This window comes from Schistocerca gregaria, chromosome X, assembly GCF_023897955.1.
Source record: "Schistocerca gregaria isolate iqSchGreg1 chromosome X, iqSchGreg1.2, whole genome shotgun sequence".
In the NCBI taxonomy this organism is placed as follows: Eukaryota; Metazoa; Arthropoda; class Insecta; order Orthoptera; family Acrididae; genus Schistocerca; species Schistocerca gregaria.
The window spans coordinates 570,229,678-570,248,799 of NC_064931.1; the positions used below are offsets into that span (position 1 = coordinate 570,229,678).

The 19,122-nt window shown below is 37.6% G+C and overlaps 1 protein-coding gene across 1 annotated transcript in view; it reads left to right on the top strand.

The window, feature by feature from the left end:
• LOC126297593 (kelch-like ECH-associated protein 1B) overlaps positions 1-19,122 on the top strand; it is a 425,725-nt gene that overhangs the window by 393,159 nt on the left and 13,444 nt on the right. Inside the window, exons 6-11 of the mRNA XM_049988568.1 lie at positions 1,514-1,678; positions 2,582-2,731; positions 4,480-4,758; positions 5,041-5,232; positions 7,292-7,503; positions 12,815-13,020. Of these exons, the coding sequence (XP_049844525.1) occupies positions 1,514-1,678; positions 2,582-2,731; positions 4,480-4,758; positions 5,041-5,232; positions 7,292-7,503; positions 12,815-13,020 (1,204 nt within the window). The remainder of the gene's footprint in view (positions 1-1,513; positions 1,679-2,581; positions 2,732-4,479; positions 4,759-5,040; positions 5,233-7,291; positions 7,504-12,814; positions 13,021-19,122) is intronic.

A 19,122-nucleotide genomic window follows, 5' to 3' on the forward strand; every position in this document is an offset into this window, starting at 1 on the left:
ACCAGTGTGCCACTACATACTGCTGTAACATCTAAGCATACAGTGAATTCATCCAGCAACTGTTGCTAAAATGAGATGACAGGTTGGGACTGCCAGAATATATCCCTCCAAATTGCTAATAATGGCTTTGCTATGTCATTTGAATTAGTATTCTTTTGAAAACTTCTGGTTCCTTTTGGAATGAAATACGCAGAGAGCTAAAATTCTTCCTCATTGATTAATTTTTGTCCCTAACTATGCACTTCAGTCATTTGAAAATGACTGCCATCTACATTCAACATCAACATGCAATGACCACCTGGCACTAGCTGTGGATGGTATATAATGTGTGTAGTGGGGACATGGAAAATAGTACAGTCATTGTCATATTTTGGGAGCAACTTATCTGACATCCAGAAGAGCATGATCATTGGCTTTTGGGACAAGGGTTGATGCGCTTCCAAAATAGTTTGTAAACTGTCTGTATGCCACCATGATTAAAGTATACTGTGCCCAGAAAAATGGTGCAATCCAAAACCAGACCCATGACAACTGTAGTGCACCATGGGCCATAGATGATAGGGGTGAATGACAGCTGCAATGATGAGTGTGGGCAAATAGACATGCAGTTGTTGAGCAACTGACCACCCAAATGAATCAAGGGGCTACCAACAGTTTCTCCTCAATGACTGTTCAGTGAACTTCTGCAGCAGGCACCTGTCTCATGCAGTCATGCTGACTGCTGTCAATCAGTGATGAAGGCCGATACCCCCGCTGGACATCCAATGAGTGATGACAGCTGGCCTTTATAGAAAAATCACTGTTTATGCTCCATTGGACAGGAAGCAAACACCCTGCAACAGTTGTTGGAAGGGTTCAAGCCAGGGGAGGGAGTGTTATGGTCTGGGGAAAGTTTTTGTGGCATTTCCTGGTTATCTCGTGTTTCTGGAAGGCACAGTGGATCACCCCAAGTATGCATCTGTCCTTGGGGACCATGCCCACCCATACATGCAGTTTGTTTTTCCTTGCCAGGATGGGATCTGCCCGCACAACAATTCTTTATGACACACAGTTTGCAGTGTACGTGCATCATTCAAAGTGAACCAGGATGAGTTTAACATACTCCAAACTCAACAGATTAAAACCTAGTCGAGAATCTGTGGGACCACCTTGACTGGGCTGTTAGGGCCATTGATCCTCAACTGAGAAATGTAGTGCATCTGGCCACAGCATTGGAGTCAGCATGGCTCCACATACCTGTCAGTACCTTCCAGAACCTCATCGACACTCTTCCTGCAAGTCTCACTGGGATTTGCAGTTTGCACTGCAAAAGGCTTTTGACAGGTTGTCACATTAATGTGATTGGACACCGTAATATGATTAACTTTATCTAGATTAACAGAGATTTTATGCGTTTCATATCGGTGTGTTTGCTAGGATTATTATTCTATACAGTGGCATTTACTGTAATTTAAGGTTTACTGTTAAGATTTCCCATGTAACTTTTTAGTGAACTATATCTTTGTGTTCACAGGCAATGTTCACAGGTGGTCTGAAAGAATGTGAAATGTCTAGAGTGAAGTTACAAGGTGTATGCCCCACTGCAATGGCTCGTCTCATGTACTTCATGTATACTGGTCAGATACGTGTCACTGAAGTTACTGTATGTCAACTTTTACCTGCTGCAACTATGTTTCAGGTATGGTAGAGATCAGCATAGGCATACAATCTTAAGATGTTTGGCTCCATATATGGGATGTCTCTTTTATATGCTTTCTCAAGATAAAATATACAAATTAGTTTTGCATTACACTTTTAAAACTATAGCATTTGTAGAAATATATGGTCTAGATGTGTGCATTAGTTACAAGAGCATAGGCTCCCAAAAGAAATAACCGAATTAGCCTTGATGTTACTCTTATATGCAATGCTTATCCTGAATAAAAGCATATTCTGACCCACTGTTGACCATAAAAAACTGAATGGCCATGCATATAAATATTAAAAAAAACCACAAAAATGTTTCTTAACAAATATGTCTGAGCTAGCAATAAACACAAGAAACATGGCAATTGTGAAAATGGGAATTTGTTTTGTTGCTGAAAATTGTGACACTCCAACTGTGACAAGTGCAATGGGAAATAATGATGAAGTGGAAAAGCTGTAGCCCTCTAACAAAATATAGTTGAAGTTGTACCATTGTGCAGTTCAAGTGTTGCAGAAGTAATCAGAACTTGCAAAATATAACTTTCATACTTCAACACACTGTACAAAACACTGTTAGAACATGAATACATGGGTGTGTGCACACATGCGCATGCGTGTGTGCGCTAGTGTTGCAGTAGTGTAGTAGTGTCTGTTGATGGTAAGATGGAGTAAGTAATCTAATAATGGTAACATGATTTCCAAGGTGATGTTCAAAACTACTTTAGGCCAGTAAAATTCTGATTGATGAGTGTGATAGTAGTGGAGTTCATTATAAACTTGCATGCATTAATATGTGCACAAGATTGTAGAAAGATTTCATTATATTTTCTTCCCAACATGTTGTTTTTCATGTATCAAGTGTTTCATTAACATTTTCTTTTTCCATTTTATTTAGGTGACTAATGTGATAGATGCTTGCTGTTTGTTTCTTGAGCGACAGTTAGATCCCAGCAATGCAATAGGCATTGCTAAATTTGCTGAGCAACATGGCTGTAAAGATTTATGCCAAAAGGCAAATCAGTTCATTGTACAACATTTCACCCAGGTAATAATCTTATGTACTCTGTGCTTTTTTATATTTTATACCATTATTATTCATATTTTTAACTTATACATGTTAGACAATAATAGCCACTCCTGCAAAATCCCAGAGAACTACTAGACCATATGCAGATACTTTTCCATAATTTACCTTATTATGTTATTCTGTATTTTGTCAGTGATGTAAAGAGAGATATTTTGGAAGGTGATACATTAATATTTTGGCCCATTCAGTATCATGCATTGATGTATTGCAGTATACGAAAACAAAACTTTATTAATAGTGATAAAGTTTGGTAAATATTCCATTTTTCATAATATTAAATCACTGAAAAACTGATATCATTGCATCATGGTGTTCAGTCTCAGAAATGTGTTACTAAATTATTTGCTAACCACTTGAAGATTTAAATTTGTGAAATAAATAGTGAACATAAATGTAGTATTGTCATAATTAATTAGTCTCTTTGACAGTCAAGCTCTTATAAACTAGTATCATCACATGAAACTTTTATGTTATTTGTATTAGACGAAAGGGCAACAGAGCATTATTTCTGCCTACAGGCATGAGTTTCTTTAACAAAGATTAGCTATGTTCACCATCTCTTGTCCAGTTTTCACTTTTTTTGGTTCTTTTTAAGATGTTTTTAATGATGTAACTTAATGATAAAAGACACACAGTGCACTTAAGTAGAAAAACATTCATTTCGGGAGAATTAAGCAATACATTCTCTCATTATGATGAAAACTGTAGGTAAATGTTAGTGATGACAGTTTACTTCTATCAATAAAAGCTATTTTAGTTTGTGAACTGTATTTATCTGAGTGAAGTTAGGTATTTGGAAAATAGTAATGAATGCCTGTCTATATATACATTTATAATGGCTATCCATATATAACTCACCATGGCCCAGTGCAACAAAAAAGTGCCAAATGTAGTATTTCAACAGGAACCAGCTTCTTACATCAGAGGCGCAAACATACTTAGTGTGCCATCCACACATGCTCTCCCTTTTGGGGAAAAAAAAAAAATGTATCCCCAAGTACAAGAGACAAAAGAACAGAACTACGTACAGACTAGCTTTGTTGCCTATGAGCTGTCTCCTTTAGCCTGGAACTCCTTGGGAGAATGTAATATTCAAACCATTTTTCTCACAGTTAATGTGACTGGTGAGTTTTTAGTCTCTGACAATAGCATGCTTCTCTGCTTGTCTCCGCACCCGGGTTTCCGGGTTCGATTCCTGGTGGGGTCAGGGATTTTCTGTGCCTCGTGTGACTGGGTGTTGTGTGATGTCCTTAGGTTAGTTAGGTTTAAGTAATTCTAAGTTCTAGGGGACTGATGACCGTAGATGTTAAGTCCCATAGTGCTCAGAGCCATTTGAACCATTTTCTGCTTGTCTCTCACTGAAGGTCACGCACTGATTTTGCAACATTGTTGTGTAATGCTGCCATAACTTACAAAAAATATACATGTTTTGGGCATAGAGTTATAACTTGTAAAAATGATTCACTTTCAACAGATACACATGTGAAGAATGATTTGCTAATGGAAGGTATTACTGGTACTGGTATTTTGTAGTTTGTTAATGTTTATAAATATTCTGGAAAAATGTAGAGTCATGTAGTCCTGAAGAAAATGCATTTTGACTGTGAGAAACTTGAGTTTCCTAAGAGTTGATTTATTTTTGTAATTAAAATGTGGTGTTGTAATAACCTTTTGATTACAAAAGTTGCATATTTGTTTGTGTATAGGTCTGCCAAGAGGAAGAATTTCTTCAGTTGTCAGCCATTCAGTTGGTTGCACTGATCAAGAAAGATGAGCTTAATGTAACAGAAGAAAGAGAAGTGTACAATGCTGTTTTGAAATGGGTGAAATATGATGAAGAAAACAGGTTCCCAAAAATGGAACACATTCTTCATGCTGTAAGGTGCCAGTTTCTTACACCAAGCTTCTTACATGAGCAGATGAAGAACTGTGATGTTCTAAAGAAATTACCTGCTTGCAGAGAATATCTTGCACAAATTTTTAAGGTTAGTGAATGGATACAGTGTCAAAATTTTATAATTTTCTAAATTATTGTTGAAAAATGTGAAATACACTCCATCTATTTCTCACAGAATCATCTTATAAAGTTGTTTGCAGTAAATGTCCATCAATTATTACATTTTTCAAACACTCTCTACAAGAGACTGTGACAGTGCTATTGTTTTGTTTTTAATGTGGGTCAAGATGATGTAGCTTCAGCATTGCTGCCCATTAGCTGAAACAAGATATAACAAAACCTTCATGACAATCAACAACTTTTTTTTCAGGATCTAACTTTGCATAAACGGCCATGTGTGAAGGAACGAACACCAAACACTCCAAGAGTTATTTATATTGCTGGAGGCTATTTTCGAAATTCACTTGATGTAATGGAAGCATATAATGTGGATGACCGTACATGGACAAAACTTGCAAGCTTAACTGTTCCACGATCTGGTTTGGGAGGTGCTTTTCTAAAGGTGTGTATAGCACATTTTTCATATTGAGGAGAGGTAGTGAATAATCAGAGTCTAAAGAGGTTATTAAAACTCAAGTAAAACTGTGTGCTCCTTTTGTTCTTTACCAGAATCCCAACATGCATTTAGAAGGGACGAATCAGCAATATTTATTCTGTATGAAGCAAATCATGCAATAGATAGTATTTGGTGTCATAGATGTATGTATTACCTAATGGCTGGTCAAATGTCTATTTTATACCATACAACACTAGATTTACAGAAATCGTAAATAAATAAAAAACTTAAAAAATTCTGGCTTTCACCAAGAAAAAGAATTTCTACAAAACTAATCATATTGTGCAGTCAAACAAGAAGAGAATCCAGGTCTCTATGTGTGCCTTTAGTATGAAAAATTCTGTGATACAGTATGCATTATTGTAGTCTTAAGTGATCAGATGTAGTTATCAACATGCCTCAACTGGAAATTCTGGTGATGTAGTTAATTCCTGTTAGAATATACATATGAATGATGTACCATATATTTCACATACAACAGACTGGGTATAACGAAAATGATAAAATTTTTTCTCCTTCCACTGTTTATACCATTGCTTGCTTCTCTGTCTCTGTCAAAACAACATAGGCATAGCAGAAACTGAGAATAAAATAAAAACAAAACAAAAAACTAAACTGGAAACATAACTGTCACTAGCTTCAGACTTTGATAATTTTGTCATGATAGTCCCCGTATCCAACTCTTTGTTTTCTATTCACATCTTGAGCAGCTTGGAATGAGGGGGCATGAGAGGAGCTATTGACATAAATCTGTATATTATATGCTGACATTAAAATGCACATTTTTTAAAAAAAATCTTGAGCCCAGTTGTTGAGGTTTCTGTCCAGCTTTATGGTCTGTATTATTTGATTGGGATTACATATAAATGTTTCCACAGTTGAAGGAAAATATCTCCTAATTATCTAGGAAAAGTACTATTAGAACATAGAAAACACATAACTTACTGTACTGGATAATAGTTCTTCTACTAATTACTATGTGGCTCAGATTTTTTTTTTACACACTCATATCTTGCATAGTAAACTGATATCAGCTGCTTCTCACAATGAAATTCACATTGTGTACATTATTTGTGTTACACATACTGTATATTTCTTGTATTTGTCTTTGTCTCTATTGAGACTTATTCATATACAGCATCAAACATTGCTCTCCTAGATTGAATCAACATTTGTTTCCAGTTGTTTGTATTGTTTTGATTCTCTAAATAACCACCTCTGAAATCCCATTTTGCTCAAAGTTATAATAATTGCTTCTCTGCCCTGATATTTTGCCTGCATCTAACATAACAGATTTACCTATTGATTTCAGTTCTATTTATTACATTTCAGCTCCAAAATCTGAACTACCTGAGACAACAGATAATCTCCTCCCTCCCTCTCCCCCCTTTCCCCCCTCCCCCCCTTCAACAGCCTCATACACCTCTTGTTGAGGCAAAACTATTTACTGTTCTTCTAAAATTACAACTTACACCTAGAAAATTAAAATATGGCATATAATCATTAACATCATTTTAACACACTTATTGTAATAACTGTTTGTTATGCACAATAATTAAAAAATACTACTACCACCACTACTACTACTACTACTATTAAATGGAGACTTTTTAAAACCATTTTAACAAAGGTAACATAATGTCCTGTGGTGCAATCTCATAGTCAGTCCTTCCTAACACTTTTGGATGTTGCAACTATAGTACAATCCAAGATGCAATGAGCGATGAGCCATTGTATACTGTTGCAGTTCCTGAGGTTATTCATTCATAAATATGAGTCAATTGTCACTTATGCAAATTATGTATGTTTGAGCCCATGAGCCATTCATTGTTACTAGGAAGTAAGCTTTATAAGTCTTCACCACAAATAATGCTGCTTGTTCATAAATCATAATAGCAGAGAGACTTTTAGCAAAGCTAGTTCCTATTTTGCATTGCTCTTCTGAAATGTAAAGTCTATAGTTATTTTCAAATGTAATCCAAAATAGCACATTCTCTTATTGCAGGGAATGTTCTATGCTGTGGGAGGCCGCCACAACTCTCCAGACTCTAGATATGACTCAGACTGGGTGGACAGGTATAATCCTGCTAAAGATGTATGGAGACCTTGCAGCCCCATGTCTGTTCCGAGAAACCGTGTTGGTGTGGCTGTTATGGATGGTTATCTGTATGCAGTTGGAGGTTCAGCAGGCTCAGAGTATCACAACAGTGTTGAAAGGTAATTATATTTTAATTTACAGTAACATGCTATCAATTCCTTCCATGTTGTGGGTGTCCTACAGCTGTCACCACATCCCACGTCTCTGTCATCAAACAACTCGATCTCCGCATACTTTCTCATCCTCTTATATTCCTCTTCTCTCCACCACTTCTTGGATATCCCTTAGCCACTCTTTTCATGGTCATTCTTTTCTTTTTCTTTAACCATCCCAGATGCCTTTCTTCTATCCTATCCATTATACTATGATGGATTTGCATTCTTTCTTTTATTTTCTCATTTATTGCCCAGTGTAGTCAGGAGATACTATATGCTCTTCTCAAGTGGTCCATTTCTAAAGCTTTTAATCTCTGTTTGTTTTTGTGAGTCCTCAATACACTTTTCCATAACTGGTTCCATTGTGGATTTCTGTAATCACATTTTAACCTTCAAACTTATTTTTTTGGAACAAAGTACAAGAACTTAATTTTTAGGTAGTCACCCTTCCCTGCCTGTTACATCATTGGATATTTGTCACATCTTCCATTATGTAATTACCCAGATGCTTAAACTCGTTACAAACTTTAATCTGATGTCTATCAATGGCCAAGTTATTTCTCTCCTCTCCACAACTTGGATATTCTGTCCTCACAAAATTAATTTTCAAACCCTACTTTTTATATTCTGCCAATAGTTTCCTAAGTGTGTAAGACATATCCTCTTAATTGTTTGCTTTAATGACCTGATCATTAGCATGAAAAAGTATGTGAAAGGCAAAGGTTCCAAGTTCGAGTCTCGGTCTGGCACTCAGTTCCTCATTTTAATTTCTTTCCCCATACTTTTTGACTGATTTCTTTTCCTGTAATTCTCAAGTCCAGGCAAGTGACCTGTCTCTAATTCTCTAATGATGTTGTTGTTGACTGAATGTGAAACTCAAATTTTCCTTCCTGAACTTTCTTGTAACAGTTGAATATAACTTGAAAACTGGTTTATTTATGAGTGGTACAACATTTAGGCCACCAACTGAATAATATAGCAAATCATGTTCTGGAGAAAGCAGCTCTTGAGTCTCAGCTAACAGGCAGGCTCTTAATTGAAATACAAGGTAGTACACCTATATACTTGCAGAATTCTACTCACATGGATATTTAAATTTCTAACCATGGGGGCACAGTTTGTTCAAGCTGGAGCCACCAGACTTGTGGACCTCTCCTGGAAGGACATGTTCATGAGCATGACAAACTGCAGAATCTGAATGGAGCCACCTTATTGTCACTGTGGCAGTCTTCAGTACAGGACTGGTTTGATGCAGTTCAGTATTAGTCTCTCATTTGCAAAACTCTTCATCTCTGCATAACTACTGCATCCTACATCCATTAGAACCTGCCTACTGTAGCCAAACCTTGGTCTCCTTCTGAAATTTCAGTGCTGCCTCCCCCCCCCCCCCCCCCCTCCCCACTTCCCTCCATTACGAAATTGATGGTACATTGATGTCCCTTCTTTTAGTCAAGTCCATGGCTATCTTAATTATTATAAAATTGTCCACACTAAAATTGGTGTATGTTGCATACTTTAATTCCCTGGTGTCATACAGGCTATAAGTTTGAGAAAACTTGGTTCCGACTGAAAGAATATATTTTGTCTGAAAGCTAACTGTCTGAACCCTATGTTCCATTCACTTTCACTGGGAATCTTAATTTAACATCACAGAACATGTACTGACTCACAAGACTACTAGTTGGAAACAAGAACCTGTATAAAGGGAATGAGCACTCAATGAACATAAAACAGAGCTATAATACCTATTTAAGGAACACATTGTTAACTACTGTTCAGAAAGGTGTCTGCAACATAAATTCTTTATCAGTTTCCACAATGGTTGAAGACTTTCACTTTCAGACTGCAGGTTTCCAAACTCAAACCCACACTTTGCTGAAGGAAGACTTTAGATCAAGTTAACTGAGTTTTAGTATGCAATGGAATGGCAGATAATAGTTTTTGTTTCTAAGTATTTTAGATCTTATCAATTGTTTTATTATAATTATAAACATTTTAAGTACAGAGTATGTTCATGTAAACAGGATACTGGCTTATTGACTTGACCCAGCCATTCAAATTTGGGTTTCCCATGGTTTTTCCGAATCATTCCTGTTGTTGTTATTTTAGTTTATTTTTGCTTGTTAGATACAGGTATTTACACATCCATAGTCATTGTAGGAACATATCTACTTGAAGAGGAAATTCGTCCTGTTGCACAGGCACCAAATTCTTTCGTCAACAATTTTCTGAATATTTACATCTACAAACATACTCTGCAGGTTATCATATGGAGCATAGCTGTGGATACCTTACATCACTGTTAATTATTGCCTTTCCTGTTCCCCTTGCAAATGGAGAGAGAAGAAAATGACTATGCTTCTACATCTACACAAGCTCTGATTTCTCATGTGTTCACAATCCTTGTGTGAGGTATATGCTGGTGACAGTAGAATTGTTCTGCACTCTATCACAAGTGCTAGTTCTCAGAACTCTCTCAACTGTGTTTTGTGAAAAGAACATAGTGTTTCTTGCAGCAATTCCCATTTGTGATCTCTGAGCAGTCTAATAATATTCATGTGTTGATTGAATCTAGTGGTAACAAATCTAGCAACATGTCTTTGATTTGCTTTGATGTCTTCCTTTAATCCGCTTTTGTGTGATTGCAAACACTAAAGCAGTACTCAAGAATGAGTCACATAACTATTTGGTATGTGTTTGTTCTCCTTTCTTATAATTCTTTCAGTAGACCAAAGTGGACCATTCATCTTCCATGACCATAAGAGCTCTACTCATATGCCAGTTATCTTTCATGTGACTTGCAAATTACTCAGTTTCTGATTTCTGTTTTGTTTATATTATATGCAAAAGTGAATTTTATGAAATTGCAGTTCCTGTTTTTTGCCCCTACCTGATCAGCTACAATCAGTTGTCTGATTAATTAACAGTGATTGATTCAATCTGAATACAGCATATGTTGTTCACATTTCAAAACATGAACAAGAGTATAATTAAATTTGTATGGTGTATCCTTTCCCAATAATCTGCACCTTAATATCAAGTTATTGTTTTTGTTTCATTTTCACCTTGTTACCATTAATTTATGTGTAGCTGATATTACAGTATATTCTGTGGCACTGTGTTACTGACAACTGAACAAAAGCTGTTTAAGTAATGACGATCACAAGATGAGGTGCAGTGATTAAGACACTAGACTTCTTCTTGGACCTGGGCTTCAAATGCCAACTTGTCACTCTGGTTTAAAATTGCATTTGTTTCATTACAATACTAGGATACTGATGGCCTCAGAATATTATGGGCAACACATTGAAAATTATATATACTTACAGTGATGCAGCATTGTACAATAATCATTGTTTGTTGGTGATGTGAACCATGCTTTTTACTTAACACCTTCAAACATGAATAACTTTTATTAATATATGCATTTCATTTTAGCCTACATTGTTAGGTGTGTGTTTGTTTCTAAAATTCCATATGTGTCTGTGTAATGTAAATTGATTCTACTCACCAAGTGCCGGCAGAACATGTACATGAAAGGAGGTTATAATTAGGTAAGCTTTCAGAGCCAGTGTCTCCTTCTTCAATCAGAAGAGCTGAAGGGGAAGGAAGAGAGGTGAAGGAAAAGGACTGGAGAATTCTAGGAAAAGGGGCAGATTTCGGGAAAGTCACCCAGAACTACAGGTCAGGAGAGACTTACCACATGGGATGAGAAGGAAAGACTGATTGTTGGGGACTGCATCGGACAAGATTTGGAAACCTGAGAGCTTAAAGGTGGAAGACAGGGTAATATGCAAGACAGAGTACAGCTTAAAAATTGTGCTGGAGTTAATAAGAGTGAAGAGCTAAGTGCATTGTACATAACATGGGTAGGAGGGGGGGGCAATGAGAAAAAGACAGGTAAGACAATGAAAGATGTAGAAAACTAAAACGGAGTGAAGCAAAGAGTAGTTACTATAAAGAGATGCTGAGGTAGAAGAAACTGACATAAATGAAGGTGAGGTGGGTGGCAAGAGCAAAGACATGTTGTAGTGCTGGTTCCCACCTGTGGAATTCTGAGAAACTGGTGTCTGGGGGAAAGAATCGAGATGGCACATGTGGTGAAACAGGTATCAAGCTCATGACTGTCATGTTGTAGAGCATGTGAAATGGTACATGTCATATGCCAGCTGTTATGTAAACATTGTTCAGCCTTTTACATCAGTACAACATCAATTAGGATGAATGGGCATAGGCAGAAGGTGTACACTGACAACATGCAATATCCTCTTGCAGAGCATGTTCTACAACATGAAAATCATGACCTTGGTACCTGATTCATCACATTTGCTGTCTGGACTATTCCCCCACATTCCAGATTCTCGGAATTCCACAGGTGGGGTCCGCAGCTCATGGTCTAGTGGCTAGTGTTGCTACCTCTGGATCACGGGGTCCCGGGTTCGATTCCTGTCCTGGTTGGGGATTTCCTCTGCCTGGAGACTGGGTCTTTGTGTTGTCCTCATCATTCCATCATAATTTCGTGGATGTGGCTAGATTGGAATGTGTACAGATTAGGAATTTGTACGGGTGCTGATAACAGTGCAGTTGAGTGCCCCACAAACCAGACATCATCATCATCATCATCATCATCATCATTATCATCATCCGAAGGTGGGAACTAGCTCTAAAACATGTCCTTGGTTCTCACCACCCACCTGGCCTTAATTTACATTAATTTCTTCCATCTCAGCACTTCTTCACAACTACTACTCTTTTCTTCACTCTGTTTTAGTTTTCTACATCTTTCATTGTTTTATGTGTCTATTTTTTACTGCCCCCTGCCACCTCTGTTATGTACAATGCACTTAGCTTTTCACTCTTATTAACTCCAGCATGATGTTTAAGTAGTAATCTCTGTCTTCCATATTATCCTGTCTTGCACCTTTAAGCTCACAGGTTTTCAAGTCTCGACCAATGCAATCCCAAACAATCAGTCATTCCTTCTCATCCCATGTGGCAAGTCTCCCCTGAACCACTGTTCTGGGTAACTTTCCCAAAATCTAACCCTTTTCCTAGATCCTAGATATCTCCAATCCTTTTCCTTCATCCAACTTCCTTCCAGTTCAACCTTTCTGCCTGAAGATCAAGTCACTGCTCCGAATATTACCTAGTTATAACCTTATTTTATGTGTGTGTTCTGCCATTGCTTGTTGAGTAGAATTTTTATCCATCCAATTAAATTATTTTGTCAAAAATTGATTGTTTTTGTTGTTAAATTGAATTCTGTATATTTTAGGTTTGACCCTGATGAAGACACATGGACAAATGTGAAGCCAATGCATGTGAAACGATTAGGAGTTGCTGTAGCTGTTGTCAACAGGTTACTCTATGCTATAGGAGGTTATGATGGCAAAGCCAGGCAGAGTAGTGTTGAATGTTATCATCCAGAAAATGATGAATGGACTATGGTGGCACCTCTTAATGTCAGTCGCAGTGGTGCAGGTATGACATTATTAATAACTGTCTTGTGGCATTCATCATAGAATTCTTATCTTTGTGAGTATGTATGTGTGCATTCATGTAATATATGGCAGTAAATGCTAACAAGTAATTGGTTTTGAGTCCATCTTTGTAGCTGAGTGGTCAGCATGGCTTGCTGCAATATTGGGTTCCCCGGGTTTGATTTCCAGTACTGGCAGGGATTTTTTTCATGGTAGAAGGACTGGTATGGGGTGAACTCAGTCTCCTGATGTGAACTGAGGAGATACTCAACAGATCAGTAGTGGTTAACAGGTCAAGAGACCTGGTAATGTCTGGGAGAGCAGTGTGTTGACAACATGCCCCTCTATAGCACAACCAATGATTCCATTGGCAGAGGATGACACAGTGGTTGATCAGGGAAGATTGGCTCATCTAGGACCAGAACATAGAACTTTACCTTCACCTAACTGATTTTGAAGGTGTTTTTTCTTCTAATAAAATGCCAAAGTAAAATAATATGTAAGAAGTGAAGATTAATTTTGTATGATACCCAAATAAAAGTTCATTGTGAGATCCAAGTTCTCCCAACACATACAATGTTCAAATAACTTACAAGAATGCAGCTGGGTGTCATTGTCAACAATCACAGATATCTCGACAGGTGATCACCCTGTCATTTTCAAGGCAAAGATGCAGCAAGTAAGCCCTGTACAATGGAATTTAAAACCTTGATTTGCAGAGCAATTTGGGAATGATGAAATGCTGAAACACACACACACACACACACACACACACACACACACACACACACACACACACACTAGAAATGCAAGCATCACCACACAACTAATGGCAGACCTTATCAACAGTGAAAATTACTAAACAATATGTCAGGTACCATTAACTCTGTCCCTCTGTTTTTTCATAAAGAAGGGAGAGCAGGATTCCACACAGTATTTAAGCAAAAATCTCCATCTCTATTTATAAGGTTACTTGATAATTTAATTTCAGCTGCTTCCATAATAACACTATCCCAATAGCTGGAAGCGCATGCTAGAATCCCTGCATTGTTATGTTTCACAGGATGACTGCTGCCAAGACAGTGTTCTACAATAGCCAATTTTCTTGACTACTGTAAGGATGTTGTGATGCTTATGCTCAGTACACTAGCTCTCCATGGTCCTAATAGTCTGATCAATATATGACATTCAACACTTGCAAGGAATACAATAGACATCTGCTTTATGCAAACCAAGCTCATGCTTAACAGAACCTAAAAGGAGTTTAATCTTAGATGAAAGTGAGAAAACACATTTCACATCATATTTCCACAAAATACAGTCAATCTTGTTGGAAACACTTCTTGTGTAAGGCAGAAAGGCAGGAGACCATGATGCCAACTTGGTATTACCATCACTCAGACCGTACATGATCAGTCAGCAGCACAATGGACATCTGATCTGTCTTTCACAATACCCATTCTGATGAAAGGTGTCCACAACAGGGGTTAACTCTGCCAACAAAATCTCAGAGTCTGAAACTGCAGGGACCCTGCGAGCCAATATACAAAGTACCATTCATGCTGAGCCTGATGGTGACAAATATCAGCTCATAGATACAAGTCATTGTGAGTAGGCTTCCTATAGCCAGCATGTCCCAATGTACCATCAGCCTTCCTCCACAGCAACACATCAAGGAAGTGAGGACAACCATCCAGTTTCACCTCCATCATGAAACAAATATATGGGTGGATTGAAGCAGGTGTTTTGAGATGCCATTCAAATTCTCATTGCCACGAGGCCAAATGACAAAAGTATTGTCTACATATCTGAAAAATATGCATGTTTCAAAGCTGCTGATTCCTTGGTGCATTCCTCAAAGTCATCCATAAACAAATTTGCAATACTACATGGCAATGTGCTTCCCACGGAAACTCCATCTGTCTGCTCAAAGTACTGGTCATTGAATAAAAAGTAAGTGGAAGTCAACACATGTTGAAACAGGTTTGTTAATTCAATACCAAGCATTCCTCAATTAGCTGTAATGAATCAGACAAAGGAACGAGAGTGAAGAGAGAGATCACATCAAAACTTGCTAGAATTTCAGAGCCATTTTTATTTATTTTATTTTACACATTTAGTACCATAGGACCAAATTGAGGAGCAAATGTCCAAGGTCATGGAATGTGTCAGTACATAAAATTACAACAGAAAAGTAATAAGAGATAAAATAAAATGTTTATGGATCCAAAAAAATGACAAGCTATAAGTTTATGTAAATACAATCAGCTTATTTTTTTCAAGGACCACCTCAACAGAATAGAAGAAGTGACCCATGAGGAAACTCTTTATTTTGGATTTGAAAGTGTTAAGATTTTTGAATTCTTGTGGTAGCTATTGAAAATGGATGCAGCAGTATATTGCACACCTTTCTGCATGACAGTCAAGGAAGGGCGATCCAAATACATATTGGATTTCTGTCTAGTGTTAAGTGAATGAAAGCTGTTAATTCTTGGGAATAAGCTGATATTGTTGACAAGAAATGATGATAAAGAATATATATATTGAGAGGCCAGTGTTGGAATACTCAGACTAACGAACAGGGGTCTACAAGAGGTTCGCGAGCTCATGCCACTTATTGCCTCAACCATCCATTTCTGTGCCAAAAATACCCTTTGAGAATGGGAAGTGCTACCCTAAAATATAATACCATACACCATAAGGGAATAAAAATAAGCAAAGTATACTACTTTTCATGTTGAACTATAACTTACTTCAGATTCTGTTCTAATAGTAAAAATGGCAGCATTAAGTCTTTGAACATGATCCTGAACGTGGGCTTTCCACAACAATTTACTGTGTATCTGAGCAACTAGAAATTTGAACTATTCAGTTTCATTAATCATATGCACATTGTGTGAAATTAAAATGCCAGGTTTTGTTGAATTGTGTGTTAGAAACTGTGAAAACTGAGTCTTACTGAGATTTAGCCTTAGTTTATTTTATACAAGCCATGAACATATGTCTTGAACTGTACTATCTGAAACAATGTCAATGTTGTGCATGACTTCCTTTACTACAAAGCTAGTGTCATCATCAAACAGAAATATTTTAGAATCACCTGTAACACTAGAGGGCATATCATTTATATAAATAAGGAACAGGAGTGGCTCCAGCACTGATCCCTGGTGCACCCCCCCCCCCCCCCCTCCACCCCACATTTAACTGTACCCCACTCAGACCACATATCATAACCATTCTCAATACTGTGGAGAATGACCTCTAGCTGCCTGTTATTAAAGTAAGAGGTGAACTTCCCATATGCCCGCATCTCGTGGTCGTGCGGTAGTGTTCTCGCTTCCCACGCCGGGGTTCCCGGGTTCGATTCCCGGCGGGGTCAGGGATTTTCTTTGCCTCGTGATGGCTGGGTGTTGTGTGATGTCCTTAGGTTAGTTAGGTTTAAGTAGTTCTAAGTTCTAGGGGACTGATGACCATAGATGTTAAGTCCCATAGTGCTCAGAGCCATTTGAACCATTTTTTTGAACTTCAGATATTACGTAATGGTCCAACTTCTGGAGCAATATTTTGTGATTATCACAATCAAACACCTTTGTTAAACAAAAAAAGAAGCCTAAAACTCTAAACCTTTTGTTTATTCCATCCAGTACCTCACAGAGAAAAGAGAATATAGCATTTTCAGTTGTTAAACCACTTCTAAAACCAAACTGTACATTTGATAGCAAATTATGTGAAATAAAATGCTCAATTATCCTTACATGCACAGCCTTTTCAATAACCTTAGCAAACACTGATGGCATAGAAATAGGTTTAAAATGGTCTACATTATCCGTTTCCACCTTTCCATAAAGTGGCTTTACTAATGAGTCCTTTAATCATTCAGGAAACTGACCATTCTTAGAGGCAAAATTATAAATATGACCAAGTACAGGGCTAACATATGCAGCACAGTACTTTAATATTATGATAGAAATTCCATCATATGCATGAGAGTCATATGTCTTCAGTGATTTAATTATTGACTCAATCTCCCACTTGTCAGTATCACAAGAGGAGTATTCCAGACATCAGTCTTTGAAAAGCATTTTCCAAAAGTTATATGGCTTCCTGCAGAAACTAAGTTTTTATTTAACCACCAGCAATTTTTGGGAAGTGATTGTTAAATACTGTTCATATATCTGACTTATCAGCAACAGAAACATTTTTACCATGTACTGACTTTATATAGTTGACCTTGTGCTGCTGACCAGACACTTAATTCATTACTGCCCATATGGCAAATTAGCTATTCAATTTGTGTACCACATACTCTTTGCCTTCCTAACAACATTTTTAAGCATCTTACTGTACTGTATGTAACAGGCTACTGTAGCTCAATTGTGACTTCTTCTAAAATTTTGGTATAATTCCCACTTTGTTCTACATGATATCCTTATTTTATGTCAGCCACCCAGGCTGCCTTTTACTGCTAGTACCCTGTGTAGAACATTCTAATGGAAAGCAGCTTTCAAAGTATGTGAGAAATGTGGTAAGGACAGCATTATAGTTGTGACCTGTGTTATCAGCATTATTAACATCCTGCCACTCTTGTTCCTTAATGTCTCTTAAAAAGCTCTCTATTGCCATTGGATTAGTTTTTCTGCATAGTTTGTAATTATATATAACACCTCTTTGAGTATAAAAACCTTTTAGTGTTAAAATCTGTGCATTGTGATCTGGAAGGCCATTCACTCTTTTACTAAGAGAATGCCCATCCAGTAGTGAAGAATGAATAAAAATATTGTCTGTGGCTGTTCTCCTGCACCATGGCTTGAAAAAATACAATATCATATGAATTTAGGTGATATTCCAACATCATTTTCCTTGCACAATCACATACAAAATTAGTATTGAAGTCACCACATGCAACAAGTGAATCAGAACTAGCTTGAGCAGAAATGCTCTGAAGTCAGAACAACAGTTAGAAGATTAGTTTCACTGAATTCAACTTCCCCTGAATAACATTCAAATACCTGTTCAGTGCAGTGCTTTGATATGTCTATGGACTCAAATGGAATACTGTTTTTTATATACATGGCTATTCTCCCTCTCCACAAAGAACACCTTGAAAAACAGCCCGCTAATATGTTTCCTGGTAAAGGAAGTTTCTGAATTGTCAAATTATTTAAGTGGTGCTCCGATATACCAGTAATGTCAGAGTCAACATCTATAAGCAGTTCACTGACTTCATTTCTAATACCTCTTATATCTTGATGAAATATGCTAATTCCTTTGCTACTTGGATACCTGGCCTCCTTTGAAGGTGGTTCCTTTGTTAGAGAGACTTCCTTTAAGCAGGGATACCTATCAACTGACTTCCATCTAAAAAAGGTGCAGCGTTAACACCAACTACTACAGGAATTTTCCCGTGAGTGATTCCCCCACTACTCACTACACTGTCACCAGTGAGCTTAGACAACCTATCCTTCCCGTACTTATTGAAATGTAGGTCATGCCTAGTGAAACCCAATCTATTGATAGGCTTAGCTGGCACCACTGCAATGTGAACCATGCCCTCCACCATCAGTGCCTTCTAAAGCCCTGTCTTAACATGTTTAACAGTAGCATTAAGATGAGGCTGATCATGATGCTGAAACAGTTTGAGTAGCTATCTTTTCCAGGTCACCCCCTACATCACAGTTCTTGTCCCTATGAAGACTATTCTGCTCCACCCACAATCACTGCTTGATCCTCTTTTGCAAAATTTCTACCTAACTCCCCTATGTTAACAGTCTCACCTGAGCCAACCCTGCACTAGGCTTCACAATTCTGGTGACCTGGTACTTACTCCCCAATGCTTCTTGCAACTGCTGGCCTACACCTTTGCCATGTGACTCACCTAGCACCAGAACATTCTTCTCTCTATTAGAATTTGCAACTGCTCCTAACTGCTGAGGTTTGCTGCATGTTCCTACACCTATACCTACAGCTACAAGAGGCTCCTCTCCACTAAACTCTGACAGTTGGGCAAATCTATTGGTGATAAGTGAAGTACAAATATGTGCATATCTTCTCCTCCTATCTGTCTTCTTACCAACTGCCAGTTCCCACTCCCCAGCACCCTTTT